Source organism: Heterocephalus glaber, unplaced genomic scaffold (genome assembly GCF_053883595.1).
Source record: "Heterocephalus glaber isolate CG9 unplaced genomic scaffold, H.glaber_assembly_v1.0 deba00001600, whole genome shotgun sequence".
Classification (NCBI taxonomy): domain Eukaryota; kingdom Metazoa; phylum Chordata; class Mammalia; order Rodentia; family Bathyergidae; genus Heterocephalus; species Heterocephalus glaber.
In genome coordinates, this window is record NW_028258372.1 from 14,741,901 (window position 1) to 14,767,351 (window position 25,451).

Sequence of the window (25,451 nt, forward strand, 5' to 3'; positions counted from 1 at the left end):
GGAAGAGATATGAAATGAGGACCTGGAGATCTCATTGGTCACCTGCCATCTTCCCCACTGTTACATTGCAAACGCTTCTAAACAAACTACTAAGATAATCTTTCCACGGGCCTGTTTGTTCAGTAGGTAGTAACTGGTGAGTTCTAGGTTTTAGATACATAAGTGCCTGTTATACATTATTTGTAAGTAAACAAATATTTATATAAGTAAAGATGAATGAATGTTTGCATGTTACATGGTCAGGTGATAAGGTTTTGAAGATACACTTTATATAGCTTGAAGATATTATCATTTTTGGATTTTCTCTTAAGAAATATCAAGAGAATGTGTGGACAATGCCCATATGAAGACCCACTGAAGTGGTGTTCAAGAGAACCTTGCATTAGTAAGGCCACAGTAAGCTTAGGTTCCAGAGAAAGCATTACTGGGATCTGCCCTGCACATCACCACTTTCCCTCTTGCTGTGGAAACTAACACAGCTTCCTGCCCATGCCTTCTGAGGGCTGGGCCTTGGAACAGGCTTGCTTTGGAAGTAAGGTCTGCTGGGGGCTTCACTGGGCAGCAGAAAGTTGGCCACAGGTCATGTTCTCCTTGAAGTGATGTCTTGTGCCTGTTTTCCCAGGTTCTAATTTCAATTTCTGTCTTTTCTCTTGGGTTTCTATGAATATCCTGGTTCCTGATTCCAGTCTCTGCTTGTTCTTCCCAATTCATAATCTCTTCATTCTTGACAAGCTGTCCATCTTGACTACAGTCTCGCCTTGCTGTCTCATACCTCTCTGCCTCGTACAGACTCGGTAATTATTGTTGACATTCACTGGAGTTCATCTCCCAATTGTCCAAGTGGTTTCAATTCATTGCTGTGTTCTGACTTCTTGTGTGTGGCTCAGGTTTCCCCCTTGCTTCCAATTCCCTGTTTCTTCCTGGACCACTGGATTGGGAAGTTCCTGGAACTGGATTCCCAGTTCCTGATCCCCAGCCTCCCTCCCTTACAAGTATTTCTTGGCTCCTGCATCTCACAACCATGCACCATCCTGGGTCCGCCCCTCTCCACTGAGCTCACAGGTGCCTCTCGCTGGTATCCAGGATCCCTGGGCAAGACACTATGGAAGGATTGCCTCAGACCATCTGCAATGTTTAATTTTAATTCAACAAATGTTTATGAAGTGCCTAGTACTTGTAAGGATTACTGGATGGTAAGAATGCTGTGGTGCACAGCCCACCCCAGTCCCAGAACCACACCAATTATACTTGTTTTTTTGTTTTTGTGTTTTGTTTTGTGGTACCGGGGATTGAACTCAGGATCTTGTGCTTACTAGGCAGGCGAGGTAGCACTGAGCTAAATCCCTGGCCCTCAACCATTATACTTATGATAAGAACTTCAACAAGAAATCATTCAGTGCCATGGAAGAAATAATAAGGCATTCAGCTAGTAGGGAAATAATAAAAAGCACATGTTCTTCTGTTCGTGGCTACTACTACGAAGAAGTGCATAGTTTTCATATGACATTAAGATGGAATAGATCCAAAACAGTGCGGATATTGACAAATTCATTAATTAGAGTCATATGCAGAATGCTATTTTGAAGAAAAAGCATTAGGAAGCTTAAGTAAGTAACTAAGCCTTCTGAGAACTCAAATTCTGTGAAAATAAGGACCAAGACCAGACCCTACTGAGAAATAAAAGTGTGTGTGTGATTTACATGGACTTGTGTAAAATTAGATTGTATTTCTATTTCCAACTACCAATTAAAATGCAAGAATCTAAGTTCTGTTACTGAAAGAAGTAATCAGAATTGCCCCCCTGCAAAAAAAAGTGAAGTCCTTAATAGACAATTCCTGTTTAGGACACCTTAGCCTCAGTTTTTCTTCAGCTATGACATTTAATAAATACAGGGTAGACATGAAATCAGCCTTGGGACAAAGAGGCTGAACTTTGTGTCCATCTAATAGCTGTTCAGTGGTTGCGGTGTTACCTTTCAAAGGTAACTTTCTGACCCGCTGAATCACCAGGTTCTTCTAGTTGGCTCCCTTTCTACCAAGTTAAAGGACTTTTGCTTTGGGCTTTCTTTGCTTACCAGCCCATGGGCTCATGCTCTACCAGTCTGTCCTGCCAGTACGCTTCTGTGGACACACTATACCCGTGGCTTAATTCCCAGGTAGGTACTACGTTAGAAGCCAAGCTGAGTTTCTGCCTTGGGCCCTGGGCCCTCAGCTTGACAAGTTCTGTTTAGCTTTCCTTTGAGGAGGAGAAAACTGGATGTGCTCATTTCCTAGGCACCTCTGCAGTACTTCATCCTCTTCATGCCTCAAATGCATACATGCCCTAGTGCTCACCCTAGCCCTCTGAGCTGCACCTCTTGTTCTTGTTCTTGGGCATCCTCTCTCATAGCTACATTTCTGTCATCTCCCATTTATTCAGAATTGACTGAAATCATCTTACTCTAGTGTTTACTTTTTCACAAAATGCCATCTTTCTCTCTGCCCACTGATCAACTGCAGAGTTATGCAACATAACTCCCAGGTAAGTCCCCGTGGAACTGGTCTCCCTTCATGTCTGCATGACTTTTGTGCTTCCTTCCTCAATTCCTCTTCCCAGGCACCCAGGTAATAAGTCTGAAGTCCGTTCTCAGCTTCTAGTTGCTTATCATCCCCATGGTCAATCAGCCCCAGAACTTGTTGATTCTACCCCAAACCATGCTCAGTTTTACACTTTCCATATTATAATGGCTGAGAACTTATCTCACAACCCCAGCCCTGCTTCCTGCTCTGTCACCTTGGAAAAATTATTCAATCCATTTGCACCCGTTCCGTGTCTATTGACTGGATGGGGGATAACAGTACCGAACTATTCCACACAGTGCCTGCTACCCAGTAAGTGTCCAGTAGGTGGCAGTACTGTTGGTGCAGTTAATACTTCACTATAGTTCTCCAACTTCATCACCATGGCAATGTTACCAGTTATCCTCCAGCTCCGATGTCTTGCTTTTTGCACCTTCAAGGAGAAGTGCATGTGCCATCTTCTTCATGAAGCCTTCACCACTGCCCACATTCAGACCCAAACAATCCCTCTTCTCACTTTTCATAAACATTTATAACACCTGTCACACTATTTCTTTTCTACAATTTGTGTCCTGCCTCCCCTAGTAGATAGAAAGGTCCCTGAAAGCAGGCACTGTGCCATGTTCTGATTTCTGATCCCGAATCCTCAGTTTATTGCTTGGCAAACAGTAGACCTTACTTTTTGGGAGGCGGGGGGGGGGGCGCGGGGTGATGCTGCTGAGGCAGACATGCAAAAGAGAGGCAGAGAAAGGGAGCCGTACACAGGCTGTGGCAGAGGTGCACAGGTGGGGAGTCCATCAGCTCCAAAAGCGGTGGAGTCGCATCGACACCAGTCCTCAATGACATCTCCAGTCCCTGAGCACCAGAGGGAGCTCATGGTGGCCTCCTGCAAGAGCTGCATGACAGAGCAAAGAGTGAGTGAGTGTGTGGAAGCCAAGGCCGGGTCATCAGAAACAATGACTGACCAGGTTCTGCATGGCCCTCCATTACTTCCGGAGAGAAGGTTGCATCAATGGGTCACTACTTTTTGGTCTAAAAGTGTTACCCCAGGAGATGGTTTCTGGGGTTCCTAAGCCCTGTACAACTTCTGGGCTGTCCCTTTTCTTCCAGCATAATAGTTCATGGTTATCACCTTGGAAACAGCCATATTCCATTGTCTCTCTCCCTCAAACTGCCCTCTGTCACACCACATCCTTGGAAACAAGAATGGGAGGGAGGGAGGAGGACAAAGGAAATAGGTCATTCTACAAAATTCCAAATATCTGAACCCAAAGCCAGCATCCTATGTTCTATACATTCAGAGCTTAGCATGACCAGTGATAGCAAATCTTTTAGAGACCCAGACCAAACTGCAACTCAAAACCCACTTACTTATCACAAAGTTCTAACACTGCAATTAAACCTGAATACCGAGGTTTTAGTTTAGAAAACAAGAACTCTACCTTAATATCTTTTGTCTTGAACAATACAGTAACATATATGCCATAGATCTGCCACCACTGGCATAGACCATCTTAGGTGAGGATTGTTGAAATAAAGGTCCATACCCACTCTCCTCCCCAGACTGAAAGCCTGTAGGAAGCAAGATCTAATTCCTGAGTATATAATTTGTATAGAGCTTTATAATCTATAATTCCCTTTCAGATGCTAACACTGATATAGTGCTATAATGATTTTCCAGTGAAGCACTCCAAGATTTAAAGAAGTCAGGTAACTTTCTCAGGATGACAAATACTGGACAGGGAGTTCCAGGACCTAAATTCAACATATCTCACCTGGCATTTCAGGCTCTTTCCTGTGTACTCAATTAAGGTGTCCACCAGTGAGGTGTTCACTAGGTGCCTCATCTGAATAAATCAAATTCAAATTAAGAGGAGCACTAGGAAAACAAACGTTCTTCGAGCGAGGTAGAATAAAAACAGAAATAATGACCACTGCCTGGTAGAGTCTTTAATCAACAGTTATTTGCTAGGAACCTAACAAGGGACCCTTTCTTGTGCTTGGCATTACAGTGGCACACAAAACACTGAGGGGCCTTGTCTGCATTAATCTCACATCAGATAAAAAATCACACCTGGGGCAAAGACTCTTAAGGAAAGGGTCAGGTGCTACTAATGCACATGGCGGCCAGAGGAAAAGGAAAAGGCTGGATAATCTCACTGAGGGATTTGGAAAGGCCTGCATGAAGAGGTGCTATCTTGATCTGAGCTCTGAGGGATAGGTCAAAAGTTATCTGGTCACAAAAGTTGAGGTAGTGTTACAGGTAGACAAAAACAATATTAAAAAAAACCCGCCTGGATATAAGTTGATTTTTAAAATCCACTGAAACAGATGAGTCTGTCTGTAAAGAAAAGGAGAGAGAGGGCCAGGGATTTAGCTCAGTGGTTCTGCTGCCTGCCTTGCAAGCACAAGGACCCGAGTTCGATCCCCAATACCAAAAAAAAAAAAAAAAAAAGAAAGAAAAAGAAAAGGAGAGAGTGATGGGGGGGGTGTAAAGAGATGCTTCACAAATGGGAGGAATGTAGTGTGAGATTAGAACAGGCATCTCGGGCCAGTGTAAGGGGGAGTAACATTTTAAGAGCAATATAAGCCATTTGAGGGTTTTGAACTTGGGAGCAACAAGATCAGATTTTCAATCCAAAGGAGTATGGAAAAACATATATGATGACAAACATCTTAAATGATGCTTCTTCAAAAGCTTTAGCTTTCTAACTTTCCTTCTCAACACTCCATGACAGCTTGAAATTGCTGAATCCTGAGTTAAAGTTAACTGTGAATGATGGATGAAGAATCAAGAAGAAACCTTTTCAAAAAGGAAGAGAAAGGAAAACTATATTTTTCTTAGTACCTAAAATGTGCCACATGTTGCATAGGGAATCTCCGTTTATCAGATTTAATCCTAAACCCAGAAAGGAAATAGAACTTTCCAGTGTTTTTTATTGTTTTTCTCTAAGGCAAGCAGCTAGACTTTCAACCCAGGTCATGTATCCATTAATTTATCCATTTATTCAACCATCATTCATTTACATACCAGAGCACCAAGTGTGCACCAACCACTGCTAGGCATTCTGTAGAAGAAAAGGCATTTCTCACAGCCTCGAGAGGAGTAAATAACTGCAAACAGCTCTAACAGTAGGCCTGCATGTTTTAACAGGCAAATATATGTGCAGAATGGGAATTACATGCAGAAATATCTGAGTTGGACTAGGAAAATAAGAGAGGACCCTCGATAATGGGTGATGTTTGAGCTGAAACTGGGGGTAACAGTAAGAGTTTGCCTATGGCAGAAATGTTGGCAAGGACGTCCTCACTGGCCCAGACAGTTGGAAGTCTGAAGGCCAGGTGCATGAAGAAAGACAGATCGTACTCGAGAAATGTTATGGTTTAGATCTGAAATTTGCCCTGAGAGTCTCACGTGTTCAGAGATGGGGCTTTGGAGGGTGACTGGATCATGGGAGTACTGTACTCATCAGTGGGTCAACCCAAACTTGAGTTCACAGCTGAATTATGGAGGTAAGGCCTGGCTGGAAGAGGCAGGTCTGGGGGCATGACTTGGAAGGGTGTATTCTTTTTTTAGTTTTTTAGACAAGGTCTTGCTATGTAGTTCAGACTGGCCTGGAACTCACTATGTAGCTCAGACTGGCCTTGAAATCACAGCAATCCTCCTGCCTCAGCCTCCCAAGTGCTGTGATTACAGGCATGCACCAAGCCCGAATGGAAGGGTGTATTCTTGTGCCTGACTCCTCCTTTCTCTTTCTGCTTCCTGGCTGCCATGTGGTGAGCAGCATTGTTTGCCATGCATCTGTCACACCAATTCTGCCTTGGAGCCAGCCAGCCATGCACTGAACCCACCAAACCATGAGCCAAAATAAACTTGTCCCCCTTTGAGTTGTTGGGGTAGGGTATCGGTCCCAGTGACTGGAAAACAGAGTATAAGGTAGAGAGCAGTAAATAACAACCTAACCATGTAAGTGAAGGCCAACTGGATCATGAACTGCCTTGTAATGATGTGCTCTGAACTCTAGATGTATTCCAGCTGTACGGCCACTAAATTACTTTGATGTAATATGGTCAGGGGTCCATATTAGATAATAGCTGTGGGTAGTCTAATGGGCAGATCAGCAAGAGGGCTACTATAATAAGATGCAAGCCTGATATCACAGTGGGTGGTTAGGATGTCATGAGTCTCATAGAAAGAGGATGGATCAACTGATATTTGTCATTCTTGGTGATGGAATAGATGTTGGGAATGACAAGGAAATTCTAGGAAGCATCCCTAGTCTCTAGTGTGGGCAAATTAATGGAAGGTAGTGCCAATCACTGAAATGGAGGCACAAAAGTCATGAATTTCGGGTAGGAAAAGGGGAGCTTCTGTTGGTTGGGTTGGTGAAATGGTTTTGGCTACGTGTTTATCACCATTACAGATTAAGAACAAGAGAGGTTAGAAAATGATCCCAAAGAGACCTGCCTCTCGGGAAGGCAGAAATAACAATACACGCTGAGGTGCTAATGCCACGCCTTAGCACCCATCCACCTCCCCTTCACTGCAAAGCTCAAAATCAGAAGGAAAAACTGGGGAACACAGGGTGGTAGAAATAGACTGTCTTAGGGAAAAAGGTAAGAAAAAAAGCACACGATGGGGACTGTGCTACAACCAGGACCCCCTTGCCTATGTCCAAAGCCATCTGCCCTCCCTCTGATGGTTGGTGCAGAGAGGAAGGGGGCAGCTGGCCTGGGCAAGTAAGGGACACAGCAAAGGGGCTGCTGCTGCTTAGCTCTGTGCACTGATTCACTTTGCTGCGGGAAGCGAGTCCTCCACTCTCGCCAAGTCCTTGTCTATTCTGCAGCCTCTTGCCATTGCTGTGGTGAGCTCTCCGCCACTGTCCCTGACAGGTGGCATGGGAATCTTGTGTTATCAGCTGCAGCAGCCTTGAGGAAGACAAAGTGGGGTGGGCAAGGGGGGTGCTGGCGCGGGATTAAACCTCGGCAGCGTAGGGTCTCTAGGTGGCCAAGCCCCTCCACTTCCTTCCTTTCAAGCCTCCCTGCAGTAGTCTCTGTTCTTCCTCTCCTCTTCCCACAGGTGCCCTATCAGATTCAAGAGGAATGTGTAGGCCACAGGAACAATTTGTCTTTTCATTCCTGTGCAAAAACATAGTTTCAAACACTCAGGGAAATCTCCATGGTAGAGGTGGGTAGGCAACAGAAACACACATGCCAAATCCCTCCTGTTGGTCTGAGCAACACCTAGGAAACAAACTGTCACACACCAGGTGTCCCTTCAAAGAGAAAAAGGAAAGCAATTATCAGCACACCTGGATGGGCACACCTCTCAGGTAAGCAGCCTCTGCTGCAACTCCTGTTCTGTCTTCTTGCCGTGCCTACACCTCAGAGGTCCCCCACGAGGCGCTGCCTCGTGCTGGTGCTGCTGTCGCCTGTGTGCTGACTCACTCTGACATCTGAATGTCCGAGAGGCGGCCGGAGGGCAAGGTCACCGCCTCTGCCCCCTCCCCCAAGCTTATCCTTTGGGGTCCATTAATTTTGTTCCTGACATCTTTGGAAAGGGAAAGTCAGAGGCAGAGGCAAAATGAAGAATGGTTGGGAAATGTCATGACCTAGCAGCATAATAAAAGGCAGAAGGGTCCATGTGGTTGTGGCATTTTGTTCTCAGACTCAGTGATGGGAAGGAAACCAACCCCTCGGGCTGAGGCTGCAGACCCTTCCTCTGGGATTTGCACTTGATGGGCTCCTTCTCCTCCCTCTGCTGGCTTGGGGATCATCAGGGAACTGGCCCACCTCCCATGCCAACAAGGTGAGACAGCTGAGCCTCAAGGGCTCTCCAACAATGATTTGGGTGATCAAAAACCTGTCCTCTTATGTATCAACTTCCTTCCAGCCTTCTTTTGCTCAGACTCCACAAGTGCTCAGTTATGGCTCCCGAATTATATTACTGTGGGTGTTGTGGATGCACTGATTTGACTTAATATGCAAACATGCAAATCTAAGCAAATTAAATCTCTGGGTTAGCTAAACAAAACGTCTCCCTATCCAAATTCTAGCATGGAGCTTAGCGGCATCCTGTCACTTCCTCAGGCCACTTGGAAAGCCCTGTGTGGCTGATGCCTCCGGGGGACCAAGAGCCCTAGTCCTCTTACCCTCTGGGTCTGATTGTTAGTCACCAGTTCATAGATGGGGGCTGCTCTGGTCACCTCCAGCAGGACTGGCTCAGCGGGAGTGTCGGGGCTGGATGTCACATGACACAAGGGGCAGGAGGCGGGGCATCGCCCCTTGCTTTGGCACTCCATGCGGACTCCAGCTGCCATGCGCTTGGTACCAGAGTCTGACAGGCTTGCAATGTATTCTGGGAATGTCAGCACCTTGGGGTCTCTCTCCCGCTCCTCTGACTCATCCGATGGGGAGTTGCCTGCCAGACACAAGATAAAAAGCAGTAGTGAGAAAACCAAGACACCAAGGATTGTTATGAGCTCGTGGCCCATGAGTGCTGGGGTCTGACCGATTCTTCATATATAAATTAGGAGATATTCATTGGGACTCCCACTACCGTGGTGAAATAAATGAATGGACAGTGTTTATAGCGCAGACAGCACAGTAGCTGACATCTATCAACCCTCGCCATAAAGTTTTGATCGTAGAGTTAGCTAAGATTTATGGAGCCAGTACCATGAATGTGAGATGGGTTCAAGATCTCCTTTAACCATGACGTACATGGAGTTCTATCATTGTTCCCATTTTATGGATGAGTAAAGTGAGGTCAGCAGCCTCAAGGTCACACAGCTAGTATATTGTGAGAGTTGACATTTGAATCAACTTTTTTTCTGACTCCAAAGTCTTTAGGTCATGAAGCAAGATCACAAATTGTCAGCTTCATGCTCCATTTATTGGAGATGGGTGGCAATTTTTACTTTTTCAAAAAGACTTGCACTCTTGTTTGATGAGTAAAAGGTACTTAGAGGAACGCTTAATGTATTTTAGGTGATAAACATAGGAACTGCCTACCAGAGGATAATGGTTTTTCCCCACAGGAGAAAGCACTTCTTGGTATTTCTCTTCCCAGCCATTCCCCATTTAACTTGTTAACTCTAAAGGAGTCTGCTGACCAAAAGCACTGACTTCCTTGAGAGTTAGAGCTCCTTTGGCACAGTAGCTGTGGCAAATGGGAGAAAACCTCAGAGAAGCACTGGAAAACACTTGGCAAATACAGAACATTCGTTCTGGTCTCCTCGGCCTCACCAACAATGCAATACTCGACAGGCCAGATCTCTGGGTGAACTGGCTGGAAGGATGTGCTAAGTGGTCCCAGGAAGGGACCGTGAGATGCGACTCATCAACTTTTTCAAAGAGTCCTCTCCTACAGGGCCCAGGGACCTCCTGCCACCCTCCTCTTGTTTGCTGTGGAAAAGGAGCCCATTTGGAAACATCAGGAGGCATGTCACACGCTGCTTCCCCAGTCTGTGTCATTATGGGAGCGAGGCATTTTTACCCAGCAGCTCTCCTGACATGGGCGGCTCTTCCTGCATGCAAAGGCAAAAGATAGACTCAGTGACTCAGAATGCAGGAAATGATTGATTCAATATTTTCATTTGGTTTAATAGCAGAGCCAGAGTCGAGCTTAAGTCTTTCCTGGATTATAAGTGTGTAAAGGTGGACACCCAAATCCAGAATGGTGACTCGGAAAGGAAGCCCAGGACACAACAACTAGCCACAAAGTCACTTCACCCCAGGACATCCTTATCAACCCTGGGGCTCTTGCCCCCACACTGCCACGGCTGGGAGTATTAGTGAAGAGGCCACCTTTGGGCTGGGGACTCTCCTGATCAGCCCAGTTTCTGGTCAGGCCTGCTGGCTTCTTGAGTCACCAAATGGACCAGGCAGGAATCACTTGAGGTAGATTCAGGTCATTGGACCCTTGGTTGAATTCCTGGGCACATAAGCCTTATTCCCTGAGAAAGTAAATGAATATTTTCAAAACAAACAAGTAAAGATGCAATATTTCTTTTAAAAATACGATTTTTGAAATTTTGCCATGGAATCTTGCTAAAGGGCTGGAAGGGTTTGTTGGTTGGCTCATAGGCACCTTACAATCAGGCATTTTATTAACAACCCACCGCCCGCCTTTGGAAACAATTTGCTCAACAGAGGCTGTGAAAAGCACTTCAGAAAATGACCACTAGATGGTGGTATCGAATCTAAAATGACTCGGAGAACTACATTTAGAGAGCGCTTGGGCATCAGGGAAAATAAACTCCTGGGAAAAAGTAACACGTAGTTATTTTACCAATTTTTGTGGGTGTACGAAATTTTTTCAATTGGATAATAAAAATTTAAGAAGTAAAACAATTACATACTACTTATCCTAAGGAGAAAAATACAATGAGAAGCAGAAGATAATGACGGGATAATTACGGAAAAATAGAACTCACAAGAGGAAATAAAAATCCACACCCCCCCCCCACAATATCCTTAACATAGAGTAAAAGTTACTTCAATGGGAAAATAATATGCCACCAAATTCCTTTTTTCTGCTTTAGTAAAATCTCCCAGGACCTCTCACATCCTAACAGCACGGTTGTGACAGTCACGTGTGCCACTAGGGGGCACTGTGAGCGCACCGGGTTGGCGGTCGGGTTGACAGTCGCTGTCCTCAACTCTGTAGTCCTTAAGGCTTGGAACTGCTCTAAACGCGAGGGGCTGCTCCCCTTGCTGCTGCCTTCCGGGTACACCGGTTAAAATCAAGATGCAGGCAGCCCCTCTAAATACACCTCGGATACTTAGCAAGATTGGGGAGGAGTCAGGAGTGGGAAGGAGGTGCAGGAAAGATGATGGGAAGCCATCAAATTCTCCTTTTAATTCAGAACCCTACTTTCCATCTCCTAAGAACATACAGGACCAGATACAAGGACCCTGGTAGAGGCCAAGGCCGAGTGCCCTCAGCTCCCCTGGCACACTGGATGCAGCTGTCCAGACAGGAGCTGGATTTGTGTCAAATCCACGAACAGTGTGAGCTCCCAAAGCCATCTATCCAGGTTCCAGCAAAGAATGGAGATGTGTGTGTGAGAGAGCTTTTTCAAAGAGAAAATGCATCGTCTATGTGCGGTTAAGGTACAATTGGGAAATACTCCTTAAAATGATGGAGTCCAGCGGTGAAAGCCCAGATAAATCTCCTTTAGCCGAAAGAGAGCACCTATAACCATCACGTTCCTAGCAAGTGACTGAGTGGCTTGGTCTTAAAGCTTCAAAAGAGTCTGGTGTTGGACACTTGATTTTACGCCCCTCCTCCGCCACCGTGTTGTGTTGGAGGGGGTGGACGGGAAGGTTGGTGGGTAGAGTTACAGAGAGGAAAGGTCACGTTGTTTTCTTATGCTTCAAGGGCTCTCCCCTCCCACTGCCCCTACTGCCACTGTACATATTTTCATTTTGTTTAATAACAGAGCCAGAGTTGAGCTTAAGTCTTTCCTGGATTATAAGTGTGTAAAGGCAGACACCCAAATCCAGAATGGTGACTTGGAAAGGAAGCCCAGGACACAACAACTAGCCACAAAGTCGTTTCACCCATGGGACATCCTAATCAACCCTGGGGCTCATGCCCCTGACACCCGATGGCATGAGTAGAGATGCTGTAGGAATGTGAGACACTATGCTGTCTCTTAAAAAGGAATATCCTATTTCAATAAGCACACAGCCTCCGGATATAAGAAATAAACTAAAATTAAGGGCTCAAAAGATTGTAATTATCAAAGATGTTCTCTGACAAAGAAGAGCCAAGTGTGGCCTCTTCCCAACCCTACTTGTAGAATTCATCCCCATTGCTCTCGGGGAGGCTCCAGAGTCCAGCTGTGACAATTCGTTTTCTACAAGTAGAGCAATATCCAACCTGGAATGTAGTTAACAACCCTAAAACTGCAAAGCATTTTGCAAATACAGTTTGCTATAAATAAATGCCATTTGCTTTAGGCTAAATCTGTATCCTACAGCACATAGTGGATGAGTTTCCCCAATGGAATATCATGGTATGAGCATATTGACATCCTTAATGCGCAGACTCTCACTGTGTACTTGCCCATGGCCTTAGGCGTGTATATATTGACCCACCTCAATTCAGGGGCACATGAAGATGGTAAAAGTGACCAACGCATTCCCACGCAAGGTCTGCTGTGCTGGTGGGAACTGGCGGGTCAGGAAGGTAAATCAGCTGTTATGCAGTAAATTGGTACAATTCCTGTAGGATTCTGGGGCTGCTTAAGACACTCTCTCCTGAGTTGGTGCCTGAGGCAACGAGATGCTAAGGACATCACAGCTAGAACTACAGAGCCAGTTCATTAGGCAGCAAAGAAATCAAATGCAAACTAATCAGATCGCAGCTTTTAGCGGGGCTTAGGATGCACAGGACAGGACCTGACGCGGGCAGGTGAAGCCCTGCCACAGCGAGGTGGCCCCAGCCCTCAGCCTTCACCCAGGCTAATCCTCAGCCAGATGTCGGAGTTATCCAAGTTCACATCTCCTTCCCCCTGCTGGGCTCTAATCAGTCTCTCGGGATGTTTAACTGTCTTTGGACAGAAAGGTTGAGGTCACTTTGACATAGAGCTGAACTCGTGGGCCTGCCATGGTGACACAATCTCTGAGATCTAAAGAAAATGCAACATGATGGATTAGTAATTAGGGAAAAGAAGACAGAGAATAAATTCACAACTTCTCTCTCCTCCTCAATATGAGATAAGTAAGTGCCTTGGGGTCAGGAAATCTCTCTTTTTTTTAATCACTGAAACTCCTTTGCCTAGTTTAAATCTATCTATCATCTAACTATCTTTCTATCTACGTATCATCTCTGTATATACACAGATATAGAGGAGTGATATAAATGATGACCATATATTTAAATTTTTACAAAACGTCAAACATAAAAAATAAAACTGGTGGCACATGTCTGTCATCTCAGATCTCTGGGAAACTGAGGCAGGAGGATTACAAGTTTGACTCCAGTCTTGGTAACCTAGTGACTTAGCAAGACCCTCTCTCAGAACAAAAAAAAGCATTATCAAGGGCTGAGGGTGTATTTCAGGGTGAAGGCCCTGGATTCAATCCCCAGTACCACAATAAATAATAAATAACCAGAGCCAGGGATTTAGCTCAGTGGTGCTGCCACCTGCCTCGAAAGCGCAAGGTCCGGAGTTCGATCCCTGGTACCAAAAATAAATAAAACAAAATAAAATAAAAAATTTTTAATAAATAAATAACCAAAGCACTTGTAAATGCTTCTCTGGTCCCTTACTAAAGCTTCAGTCAAGTGGAAAGAATGAAGTATTATTTATTGTGGTGACGGCTGACTGTGTATCTCTAGCCAGGGCCTCGCCCACAAGTGACAGAACCATCTTTGTGGTCCTGGACTGAGTCTGAATGCGCATGCTTGGACAGACACATACCTAACCCGTCCAGGACTGCAGTGGTCACTCCCTCCACTCTCCTCAGCACCTCTTCTTGTAGGTCAGAGTGCAGGGAAAGGTACAGCTCACTTCCCATTTGCCCCAGGCAGAAAACCCAGCTTCTTTGATGGTTCTCTCCCTCTCTTTCCTGCCTCCTCTTTTTCTTCATCTTACATTTACAGAATCTCCCCAAACCAAGGGAAGCAGAAGTTTCAAAACTATGAATCAAACCGCCTGGGTTTAATTTCAGACCTTACCACTTGCTGGTTGTGTAGTCTGGGGTGACTTCCATTGCCTCCCTCCATGTCTGGGCCTCCTCTTCTAACTGAGCTGATTTGGAAGGCGGGGCACAGGTTTGGTGATAGAAGCCACAAGGAGAGTTTGAGTTTTGAGCAATGGGAAATCTGGGAAAAGCTGTGGCCAACAAGGCTGTAAATTGCAGAAAGGCATGACTGGCATCTTCGGCCAGTGAAGTCACAGGTACCAAAGAGCCACTGAGGTGTAAGGAAAATGCCAGGGGCGAGTTTCTGGTCAGCTCTGGGGAGCAGAGTGATGGCAGACATACTGGGACTTGGTACTGCATGCTCTCTTTCACCCACAAGAGTGGCCCAGATGTGATAACAAAACAGACAGCCATCCAGCTGCCAAGTCCCAGGAAGAGACACAAGAACCTGCATCTTCTGCAATTTTCCTGCTCGGTCCGGTCTCAGCCTGCACAAGGGTGTCCCCTCTGGAGCCTCCTATCCTTCAATGCCCATTAGCTCCTAGTAAGTACATCTCTCTTTGGGGATTGAATAATGAAGACCATTGGTTCCCAACTGCCCAACACGCTCCAAAACAAAGAATGTATCCTTCTGTTCTTTCCTATAAATGAATCCACAAGTAAAAGAATTTTTTTCTTTAGGATATAACCCTTATTTTTTGTTCCAAGGTTCAGGTTACTATACTTTTCAGATCTAGTTCTTTAGCACTTTTTCAGGAAAACTAGCAGAGGGTCTTATTATAATCATCCCTCTGCCACCAGTTCCTCAAGAGCAGGATCTAAGGGTGCTATGAGGTCCCGTGTAATAATTAGCTGTCGTTGGATAACCACTGTGACCTTCAGCAAAATGCCATTACTGGGATATTTAAGAGAAGGTGTCTTCTGGTAAATTGAATTTTTGTTTAATTGATACTTAACTAGAAAATGCTTACTTTTCCTCCAGTTCTTGATGACATTTTTCTTTTCTAAAAATGCACTGTTCCAATTTCCTGCCTGCCTCATGAAGCATTGCCTACCAAACAGAATTAAACCTTTCCCCAAGGTGCCTCCAGGTGACGATTTTGTTCATCAATTATGACTATGCAGATTTGGAAGCTGTAGGACGAAGAAATAAAATGGTATCTATACCCCCAACAGCTTGTAGAAATTGATCAGTAATAAAAGGTTATATTTTCCTAAGCTTGTCTCCTCTTCATAGGCATGTTGTCTAACAAATAACTGTCTGCTTCAGGTTCTTGGCTAATTAGGTTCACATTAAATTGAAGCTTTGGTGTAGATGCAGCACTTGGTCTTTGCCAAAAATGGTTAGTCAGCTTTGGCATGGGAACAATAAATTTAAAAACAAATCGACTAAACTTGCCGAAGCCCCCCTGACTCCCTCTTTTTGGTCAGCAATAATGACATTCCATTTGGGATGAGAAGTTGAGTCAAAGGAATTGCAGGATAACAGAATCTACCAGTACCTTAAGAAAAAAAATACAAAAACAGCCTCTGAGGCTTAGCTATGACCCTAAGTGTACCCCCTTTTAAATTGTAAACTTTGTGTGAACAAGAAAAAACTGCAGCTAGCTTGGCGATGCAAACACTTTAATAAGAGTTCCTGGGTGTTCATCTCTACATAGCTGATACATCTCCAGAAGAACAAGAATCACATCCAAGAACTGCTGGGCAGCCCTAATGCTTTGGGTTCAAAACGGTCTTTTCTACTCAGCTGGACTGTTAGTTTGCAGTGGGCAGGAAGCTGCCTTACGCTGCATTGGATTATCAAGGCTCTCACCCACCAAGGCTCTAACCCCACTCTAGGATGTTCAGCAAACACCCAAGGAAAGGAAGAAGCAAAGAGAAGGCAGCTCCCCTGGGCTCTGATTGCCTAAACTCTTCAAAAGGTAGACTGAAGCCTCATAGAGATTGATAAAGGCAACACTGGGAAGCTGAGGAGCCTCTTTAGGATTGTCTAAAGCCACAGGCTAAGTGCACACAGTGGGGAGAGGCAGAGACTGGGGATGCCGCAGCCGCTCCCATCCCACACACCCTAATACAGTCTCTCCCTCCCAGCCCCTCTCTCTCTTCTCTCCTTTTCCTGCATGCTCTTGAGATCCACTCCGCCCTTCTCATTCCTAGGAGTGATTCTACCGGTAACTTGTACTCACACCCAGAGGGCCACTGAGCATGCTGTCCTACTGCGCTTGGCTTTGCAGCTTGTCTGTTGCAAAGGTGAGGACCTTCTCCTGTGTGTCCCAGGAGTCCAGCCTCGGCACTCTGAAGGAGCCCTTCAGTCTTGGCTGAAGTATAACAGGTTGGGTGTCCTTTGTCCTACGCCTATACTTTGAGATCTTGAGTGCGAGCAAATTAAAATTCATCTGATCCAGTGTTTTCTTTGCTTTTTACAGTCATATTACTTTATACACCAAATGCCTTTCATGCAACTCAGCGTTTCAGTTCTTATCCAGGTTTTTCCTCTTGGTGTCCCAGGGCTGCCTTAACAAATCATCACTAACTGAGTGACCTAAAATGAGGAACATGTATTTCCCTCCAGTTCTGGGGCATAAATTTTCAAAATCAAAGTGTAGTCGGGGCCATGCTTCTCCGGAAATTTCTAGAGAAACAGCCTTCCCTGCTTCTTCCTCACTTCTGGAAGCTTCATCACTCCAGTCTTAGCCACAGCTGTCAGATGGTGTTCTTCTCTGTGTGGCTCTACCTAAATCTACCTCTTCCTCCCCTTTAAAGACACCATCCACTGGATTTAGTGACCCTAAGTCCAAGGTCCCCTCATCTTAATTATACTTGCAAAGGCTCAATTTCCAAGTAATCAGACCACTGCAGTGTCCATGGGCTTTTAAAACCACGATACTGACCACTGAGCCCTCCCTGATCCACAACCTGTGCCAATTCATTTGCCAGCCACTTGGGAACTGGCCACCCAGCCCTGCTTGGCTTCCTCCCAGGGCATAAAAGCAATGGGAAAAGGAAACAAGTTTCTAGTTCCATGAGTGACTTGCTGCCCAGCAGCTGTGAGCAGCTTCTTGTCAGTGTCAAAACAAACCTGACATAGAGATTCAGTGTCACAGCCTTCATGGTGTGCAGAGCTGCTCTGGATTATGCCTGCTGTTTCATCACAGACAGAGAAGCGTGAGGAGAGAGAGGGTGGAGAGAGAGGACGCTGGGAGAGAGGTGAAAATGAGGAGCACCTGTGGGATTTGCTATTTTCAAATCTCCATTAGCACAGAGACAAGGTGGATGAGTGGGCATGCTCAGCAGCCTGCTGGCAGAAAGGCTCCTGTGCACTTGGCTGGATATCATGCACCCACCCCTGCCCACACCCTTATTTTTCTGGTCTGGGAGGATAAGGTGAGAAGCCAGGCATGACTCTATAGACCATTTGAAATCAAGCATATCCTCCTTTCCTGGTCTTGTCCAAGAAGGAGCCTGAGAGGAAGAGCCCAGGACAAGGAAAGGAAGAACACTGTGGCAGAGAGAATCAGAAAATGAAGAAGAAACGGAGTTCCTGGCACCAGCTTAGCCTCTGCTAATGTTAGGGCCCCTCCCATCTATGGAGTAGACTTGATGATGCTTCCCTCTGTCACCACGCAGCATTATTCCCAACCAGAGGCTGTGCATGAGTCCCATTAGTTTTCACACCATCAGCCCTGTACCATTCTCTGCTCCTCCCTCTGCCCCTTGGAGCACCCTGCCTGCTTATCTGTCCCTACCTCTCCCCTGCTCACTCTTACCTCATCAGCTCTCTTCCTTTTACCTTCAAACCTGGATGAGGGAGCGGGGCAGGGAAGCCCTGGAGAGCTCTGAAGTGGGTTAAACCAACATATTGCCACGCCTTGTCTCAGCTCCACATTATAAAACTCAGCTCCATGTTGCATACAGAGTGTGCCTGGGTGAGGGCCGCTGGTGTGAGCTGCACTCAGGTGGGAGTCTTTCTCGGGGTGCTCATGGTTCTGTAGCAGAAGACTCAGTGCCTCGCTGAGATGCTGCAAAGGCAGGCTTATAAATATCTTTAACTACCAAATGGTCTAGAAATTTTTAATAAAAATATTATTCAATAATAGTAGTACTCCAACTGGCAAGGGAATGTTGTAACAGTCTCCATTTTCCTCTGGATACTCATCTGGCTTCTGTTTTTCAAATGAATTTGGATGTTAAATCCTTTTGCTGCCCTGACCAATTTATTCTCCACATTAACTATATATGACAGAACTTAAAGTCCGTTACCACTTAGCTTTGCCTCACTGAAATTTATGCTGCTTTTCTGCCCACTGGAGCCACAAGCTCCAATAGATTGTGGCTTTTGGTGGTGATTTGGGATTCAGGGCAATTCACTCACATCTTGGTCCTCATCTCTTGAGTTCTAAAATGCATTGAGTGGGCCAGGCTCTTGTAAGGTCTTGGTGACCTGCGTCTTCTGTTCTCAGGTCCTCTGTTCTCTGTGGCTGCCTTTCCTGTCTCAGTGAAGCTCTTATTGTGAGACGTGGTTTCCTGAGAGCTGTGACCCAAGCCAGTTTGGGAGGGAGACTCATGGGACTCAGATGTCAGACAGGGTTTCAGTACTGTGTGTAAATGGTGGAAACAGCTGGGCCCTGAGGAAAACAAAGGCTATGAGTCAAAGCTCACCGATGAGAAGATCCTCTCCTTGGCCACTCAGCCGAGGATGGACCTCAGACCACACGAGAGTGTGGTGAGCAAGGTGATGGACAGACACGGTGTCCCGGCAAGCCACACCCGGGGAACTGGCTCTCTTCTGAGTGGCCCAAGCAGAGGGTGCTGCTCAGCACAGGGAGGCAGCTGGGACTGCAGAGTTGCCCGTGCTGTCAAATGAACAGCTGCTGAAGGAAGCACAGGACTTCAGAATGGGAACAAGGAGGCTCGGAGGCAGGTTTAGCAGTGCTCTCATGGATCTGAAGGCTTGTTACCTAGAAATGGGATCATATGAATTCCGTGCATTTCCAGAAAGCAGAATTTCGATCCAAGGCAGGGAATGAAGGTGAGATTAGTTTACTGAGCCACAAATGTTCTCTGAGTGCTTACACTGTGCCAGAAACCGTATTTAGTGTTCAATAAGCACTCAGAAAAATAAGATGAAATAAAAGGAAACAAAGCTCATTTTCTGGGGGTAAAGGGTGTGCAGAAAAGCAGACAATCTGAAAGAGGTGTTAGTGGAGGGATGAGAGGGGTGCTTGGCCTACCCAGGGGGAAATGTCACAGTCTACTTGGGAGGGAGAGGTAGGTGGGAGGAAGATACCTGGTACTCTGGTTATTTCAAGGGTGAATCTTTTTGTAATAATTTATATCTGATACAAAGTGGCATGGTCAGCCTTGGAGATGACAAGCCCCCAGCTAGTAGAAGGATCCACGTAGTACCTGGTCAACCATCTGCCATCTGCCAGGGATGCTGGAGCAGGATGAACATTCCTGAAGACTGAGTTTTATGTTCTATTTAACAACGAACCTTGAGCCTCTATTACTCTGTGACTTGATCTTCCCAGCATCCCAAGTGATTCTGACCCAAGCTATCTTCAGATAGCATATTGACATTCATTACCCTAGACAACAATAACATGGTATTTAATACTATATTGCCAGACACTTTAAAAACAAATTACAAATAACCCCAATATGTAAAAGAGATGAAAGTGGGAAATAGATTCGTTAGCACCATTACTATCTGATATTAATAAACAACTCCATTGTTTATGGAGCCATTCTTCAAGCATCTACTCAGAGCCTAGTTTAACCCGGCCTAATTTGAAAACTACTGATTTAGACTGACATCCTTGGCCTGGCCTGGCCTGGCCTAGAGGCAGCCAAAGTGCTCACCAACTATTAGAACCTACTCCTTAATGTAAGTTCACCCTCTTGTAAGGAAGGGGCTTCACGAGGGTAAAAGAAGGCAACACAACTACCTATAGATAGCCTCGTTCACTGGGTGGAACACTGACAACAAAGGGAAGGGCAAATGGAGATGTGGGATCTAATTCCGTCCTCCACACAAGGGTTATAAAGGTGTGTGTGTACTGATACATTGCAGTATTTACTCGTCTTATTCAAATGCCATACAGAAAATGTTGTCATTATATTCCCAATCAAGGTGACACCATGCTTTCTATGTATTTATGTGATTTTACATACTTATAACAATAGTAGATATTAAAACATTTACGAACATTAAACTAATTTAACTGCATGGTCTCCAAACTGGTGCCTGCCTAGGAAGGCTGTTATTAATGTAGCTTGGTCCAACTGGTAACCCTGATAACCAATACAGATCACTATATTGTTATTTTGCTCATTAAAGGCCCTGCCACCAACGCATCTACTGTGGTTTGAGAGTGTGCTCCAAATGTCCATATTCCAGAGGATTGGTCCTTAATGTGAAAATGCTAAGAGCTGGTAGTACCCTAAAGAGGTGGGCCCTATACTCAATGGAAAAAAGTGATTGAATTCAACTGTCACAGCATTTTTAAAAAGGAAGTAACTTGTTCTAAGAGAAGAAATGATAAAGTGTGAAAAATGTTTTGTATCTTAATTCATACACATCAAGTATTAAAATTTTTTTTTTGTGATTGGTGCAAATTTCCAATGATGAATGTCATTACGTTGTGTACCTAAAATGTACCAATGAAATTAATTAAAATAAAATAAATAAAAAATTAAAAAAAAAAGAGGTGGGCCCTAATGAAAGGTCCTAAGGTCATTGAAGCTGCTGCCTTTGGAAGGGATTGAGGTAGTTTAGATGTGTTATGTACATGTGCCCACTCCACACAAAGAATGTAAACATTATGTACTGCAAACATGTACTAGTAAAAGAAAGAAAAACTACACTCAGATTAACTCTGGATCCTCAAAGTCATCCGTTTTAGCTACAAAAGATTGCTCCCTGAAATGTAGGCCTAGTTGGATGATGCTTGCAGGAGTGGATGGTATATAAATGGCAGCCATTAAGATCCTCCGTTCTGTGTCTTAAATAACCATTCATAATACCTATCTGTTAGCAAAAGAAAGTGCTATTGCTTTTTTTTTTCTGGTACCTCCTAGGTAAAAGAAAAGCCCAGTGGTATCTTTCTCCTTTCTAAATCTGGACTCAGAAAACCAAAGCGAAATATAGAAAATAAGCCACTCAAATGTTTTAAATCATGAATTCTATCAGTTTTCAAACCTTTCAACTACAGGATCTTGCATTTAATTTTTATCCCTACTGTATCAAGTCTACTGGAGAACAATGCAGATACTATCTTTATTTTACTCTGTTTTTGAACAAATAAAGCCATTCAATGGAATACCTGTTCCTGCTTATACACAACTATTTGTAACAAAATAACCCCAGTGTCGGGGAAATTAAATGGTATTAAGAAAGCTGAGAAAAGAGGAACCCCTTTTAAACGGTTGATAAGAAAATTCATTGTCTGACCAAATCCCTGAGGTATGGCTAACTTTTAACTTCCCAGAAATAGTAAGAAGCCAATGTTGTCAACATGTAACTGATGCTGAAAGTTTTCACGTATAGTGCTAAGCACCCATCACATGATTATAACCTATTATTTCTTTTTTGAGCACAAACCTGTTTTAGACCTTTCTTGTGCTTCTGCTGTCAACCTCCCAGGACTTTCTTTCCATCAAAAGTTTGTTGATATCAGGCAAAAGTCAGAAGACCTGAAATGGAACTCAACTCAATTCGACAAAGCAAATACAAAGTTATTGAATGTCTATTTACAAGGTACTATGTAGGCCTTCTGAATATACCAAAGTGAATTATATGTAATCCCTACATTCAAAGGCTGTATTACTTCACAGAGAAGATAAGACTGACACACAAAACATAAGTGCCATTTAAAAAAACAAAGATCAAATAAGGGCCAGACCCTATCTGAATCGTCAGATTAAGGGAGGCTTCACTGAGGAGAGACCTGGAGTTACCTGAAAGGCTGTGAGCGTCCTTAATAAAAATCGTCACTATCTATGGCAGCAGTTAGCAAACTTCTTCAGTAAAGGGCCAGATTGGAAATATTCCCAACTTTGTGAGGCATGCAAGCTTTTTTATAGGTTCTCCACAGTTTCCTTAGAATACAAAAGCAGTTATGGATATTATGTGAACAAACGGACGTGCTCTGTTCCAAAACAATATTATTTATGAATCTTAAAATTTGATATAATTTTCATATGTCAAAATATCCCATATTTATTTTTGTTTTTCATTCATTTAAAATACAGAAACTATTCTTAGCAGGAGGGCCATATAAAAAACAGGCAGTAGGCTAGATTTACCCGTGGGGCATAGTGTGTTGCGGTCTGCTCTGTTGGCTTTTTACTACAAATCAGCGCTTTTTCATACCTGGTTTCACTGAATTCTTAGTTGGAGGGGAGGTACTGGGAATCGAACTCAGGGCCTTCGCTTGTCAGGCAGGTGCTGTGCCACTGAGCTACATCCCCAGCCCTCACTGAATTCTTACACCTGTTTGATGTCATAAATCTCATTATTTCCATTTTCTAGATATTCAAGCTGAAGCTTAGAGAGCTTAGGTCGCACAGGTCTCAAAGGCCTCCCCAGAATGCTAAGGAACACAGGAGGGTGGCACAATAAGTTTGCTTTAGCCAGATGCATTAAAAAATCTAAAAGTCCTTCTAATAAAGAATATAATGTTTCCCAGCACAGCTTTCTCATACTAAAGTCATCCTAGATCTCCGTGATGACCATATTCTCTCTTTTCACAAGTCATACAAGGGATGAATATAACTCTGATATCCTTTATTTCCAGAATATAACATTCTCCCCTTCTTAAAGAAACAACAAACAAACCAACAAAAAAACAGCCTTCTAGCATGTGTTATTACTCCCTTGCCCACAACTGCCAGGGAAACACATGGGAATGGTCTTCCCAGCCCTTGCAGGCAATGGGTATATTTGGAAATCTAATCCTCCCCAAATCATTAATTCTATCTGTCTTTCACTATTTTTGGCAACAATTCTTTCTTACATAGCTCCTCTTACATTTATTTTTTATATTTAAAAACAATTTTATGTAGTAGAGAAGCTGGAAAGAAAACAGAAGTTGCCATGTTCTCTCCGTCATCTATTAGGATGACACCAGGTAGAGGTCTTGGTACTGATACTGCTTGAATCTCCTTCTTGGTCTAAAGAGAGCTCACCTATCCTTCACACTGTCTGCGGGGTTTCCATACATGTGTGGTCACCATGTGCTAGTCAGCTTCCCCACGATAACAACAGGTCCATCAGTGTCCATCTAGTAAACATGTGCCAGGTGTCCAGTGCTGTGCTGAGTACTGTGGGGAGCTCTAAAGAAGGAAAAGGTACTGTTCTCAAAGAATTTACAATCTCTGTTAATGATCTATTGTCACAAGACTAACAGTATGTAATAATAACAATGATAATAATATTATCTGGTTTTTATTAAGTAGTTGCTAGGTCCCTGGCACTCTGTTAAATACCGTATACATTCCATCAAATGAAACACACATGTGGACTTAATGTGGAGAGTTTTATTCAAAAGGATTATTGCCAAGGTGGTGGTGACTACTGCCGTATGTGGAGAGGAAAAATTGCCAGGGGGATAATATGCCATCAAAGTCTGCAAGGTACTCAAGAGCTCCCTAAATGAGTTTCTCACTTTTATAGAAAGGAAGAAGCAGGCAAAGCTAGAAAGAATCTGGCTTGGGGAAGCATCGCTGGATAGAAGAGCAGTGGCCAGCCTGCTCTCCAGCGTGACTGTGTGCTGGCTCAGGATGAGGGTGAGACACAGACCAAGGATCTAGAGGAAGGAGAGACGCATACCCAAAGTCTGATTAACAAGCATTTCGTTCTGACTGATTGGTGGGGATAAGTAACTCAGTTAATCATTTATAAGGCAGGGAAGGGGAATTTGGAGAGTCGATGTCTGGCCTTCTGTAGGTAAATAAGACAGTCGTCCCTGACTCTCTCCTCAGTCCCAGGGAGAAGGGTGGTTCTTTGCAGTAAGTCCTTTTCCAGAGCCCACAGTGGATTTCTTAATGTCCTAGTAAAATTCCACACTGTCAACTCTCTATACGAGCTTTAGTCGATGGTGCCGAAATAGTTCCTATTTTAGGGATGACCAGATTGGGCACCAGGAAAGTTTAGGACCTTGCCCAAGGTCATGGAGGTGTAAGCAGGAGCATTGGAACTTACACGCGGGTCTGTCTGACTCCAGGCAACTCGATCAGTTCTCAATTACATGGTAGAGACTGCAAGTGTTACAGGGGTTTGGAGAAGAGTGCGAATGAGATGAGGGATGGAGAGGCTGAAGGGGCTTCACTGAAGACTAGGTTTTGAAGAATGAGGTGCTGACTAGGCAGTTAGAGACAGCAGTCAGGGATGGGGAACAATGCCAAAGGCACAGAGAGGAAGGCGGACACAAAGGTTTACTTAGTAAAGAGTTTAACACTGAGACATAGTTATTAACTGGAAAAAGAATGATCATTGAAGTTACACAAATAGGTTAGGAACATAGTGAATGGCTCCTCAAGAGTCAGAGCAGGAAATTGAAGCAATCATCAGAGCAAACCTCACTTGAAATGGCAAGGAGCCTGAGAAAAGTGACCAAAGTAGTGAAATGATTTAGACCAGATGGGTTCTGAATGAATGGGAAACAAGTAGCAAAAACAGCCAAGATGGGGCCGGGGATTTAGCTCAGTGGTTTCACTGCCTGCTGCACAAGCGCAAGGACCGGAGTTCAATCCCCGGTACCAAAACAACAACAGCAACAACTACAACAACAACAACAACAACAACAAAAACAGCCAAGAGGCTGTAACAGTCGGAGAGGCTTAGATGTCAGGGGGGTCAGTACAGACCGGTGACTGTGCAAAGAACAAGGGGCAAGACACGAGGATGTGTCAGGAGAGATGAGAATACTAGGTTGCAGATCTAAATAGAGAAGAAGCTTAAAGAGAAAGCTTTCCCTTTATTAGAAGCTGTGCAATAGTAAACTCTGAATTTTTCTCTGTAGGTTTCTAGAAGTTGTGTTTCTAGAGTCTTTTAACAGCATTACTCAAAGTAACAAATAGACAAACTCAAAGATTTTCATTCTCTGATACAATGGGACAACCTGAGTTAAAGTAAGTAGGTCTCTTATAAATCTCTGAAAAGCCTTTAAAATCCTAATATTTACTACAAATTTCCAAGGAGAAAATATGGCATGCAATGCTAGTCAAAG

The 25,451-nt window shown here is 44.3% G+C and overlaps 1 protein-coding gene across 5 annotated transcripts in view; it reads right to left on the minus strand.

The window, feature by feature from the left end:
• The window catches only part of Astn1 (astrotactin 1), a 372,600-nt gene that overhangs the window by 109,660 nt on the left and 237,489 nt on the right, over nt 1-25,451 (minus strand). For all 5 annotated transcript variants that reach the window (XM_087194137.1, XM_087194136.1, XM_004853389.3 and 2 more), the window contains 2 exons: nt 8,712-8,980; nt 3,321-3,454 (listed from right to left, as the gene is read on the minus strand). In XM_087194137.1, coding sequence (XP_087050263.1) covers nt 3,321-3,454; nt 8,712-8,980 — 403 coding nt within the window. The remainder of the gene's footprint in view (nt 1-3,320; nt 3,455-8,711; nt 8,981-25,451) is intronic.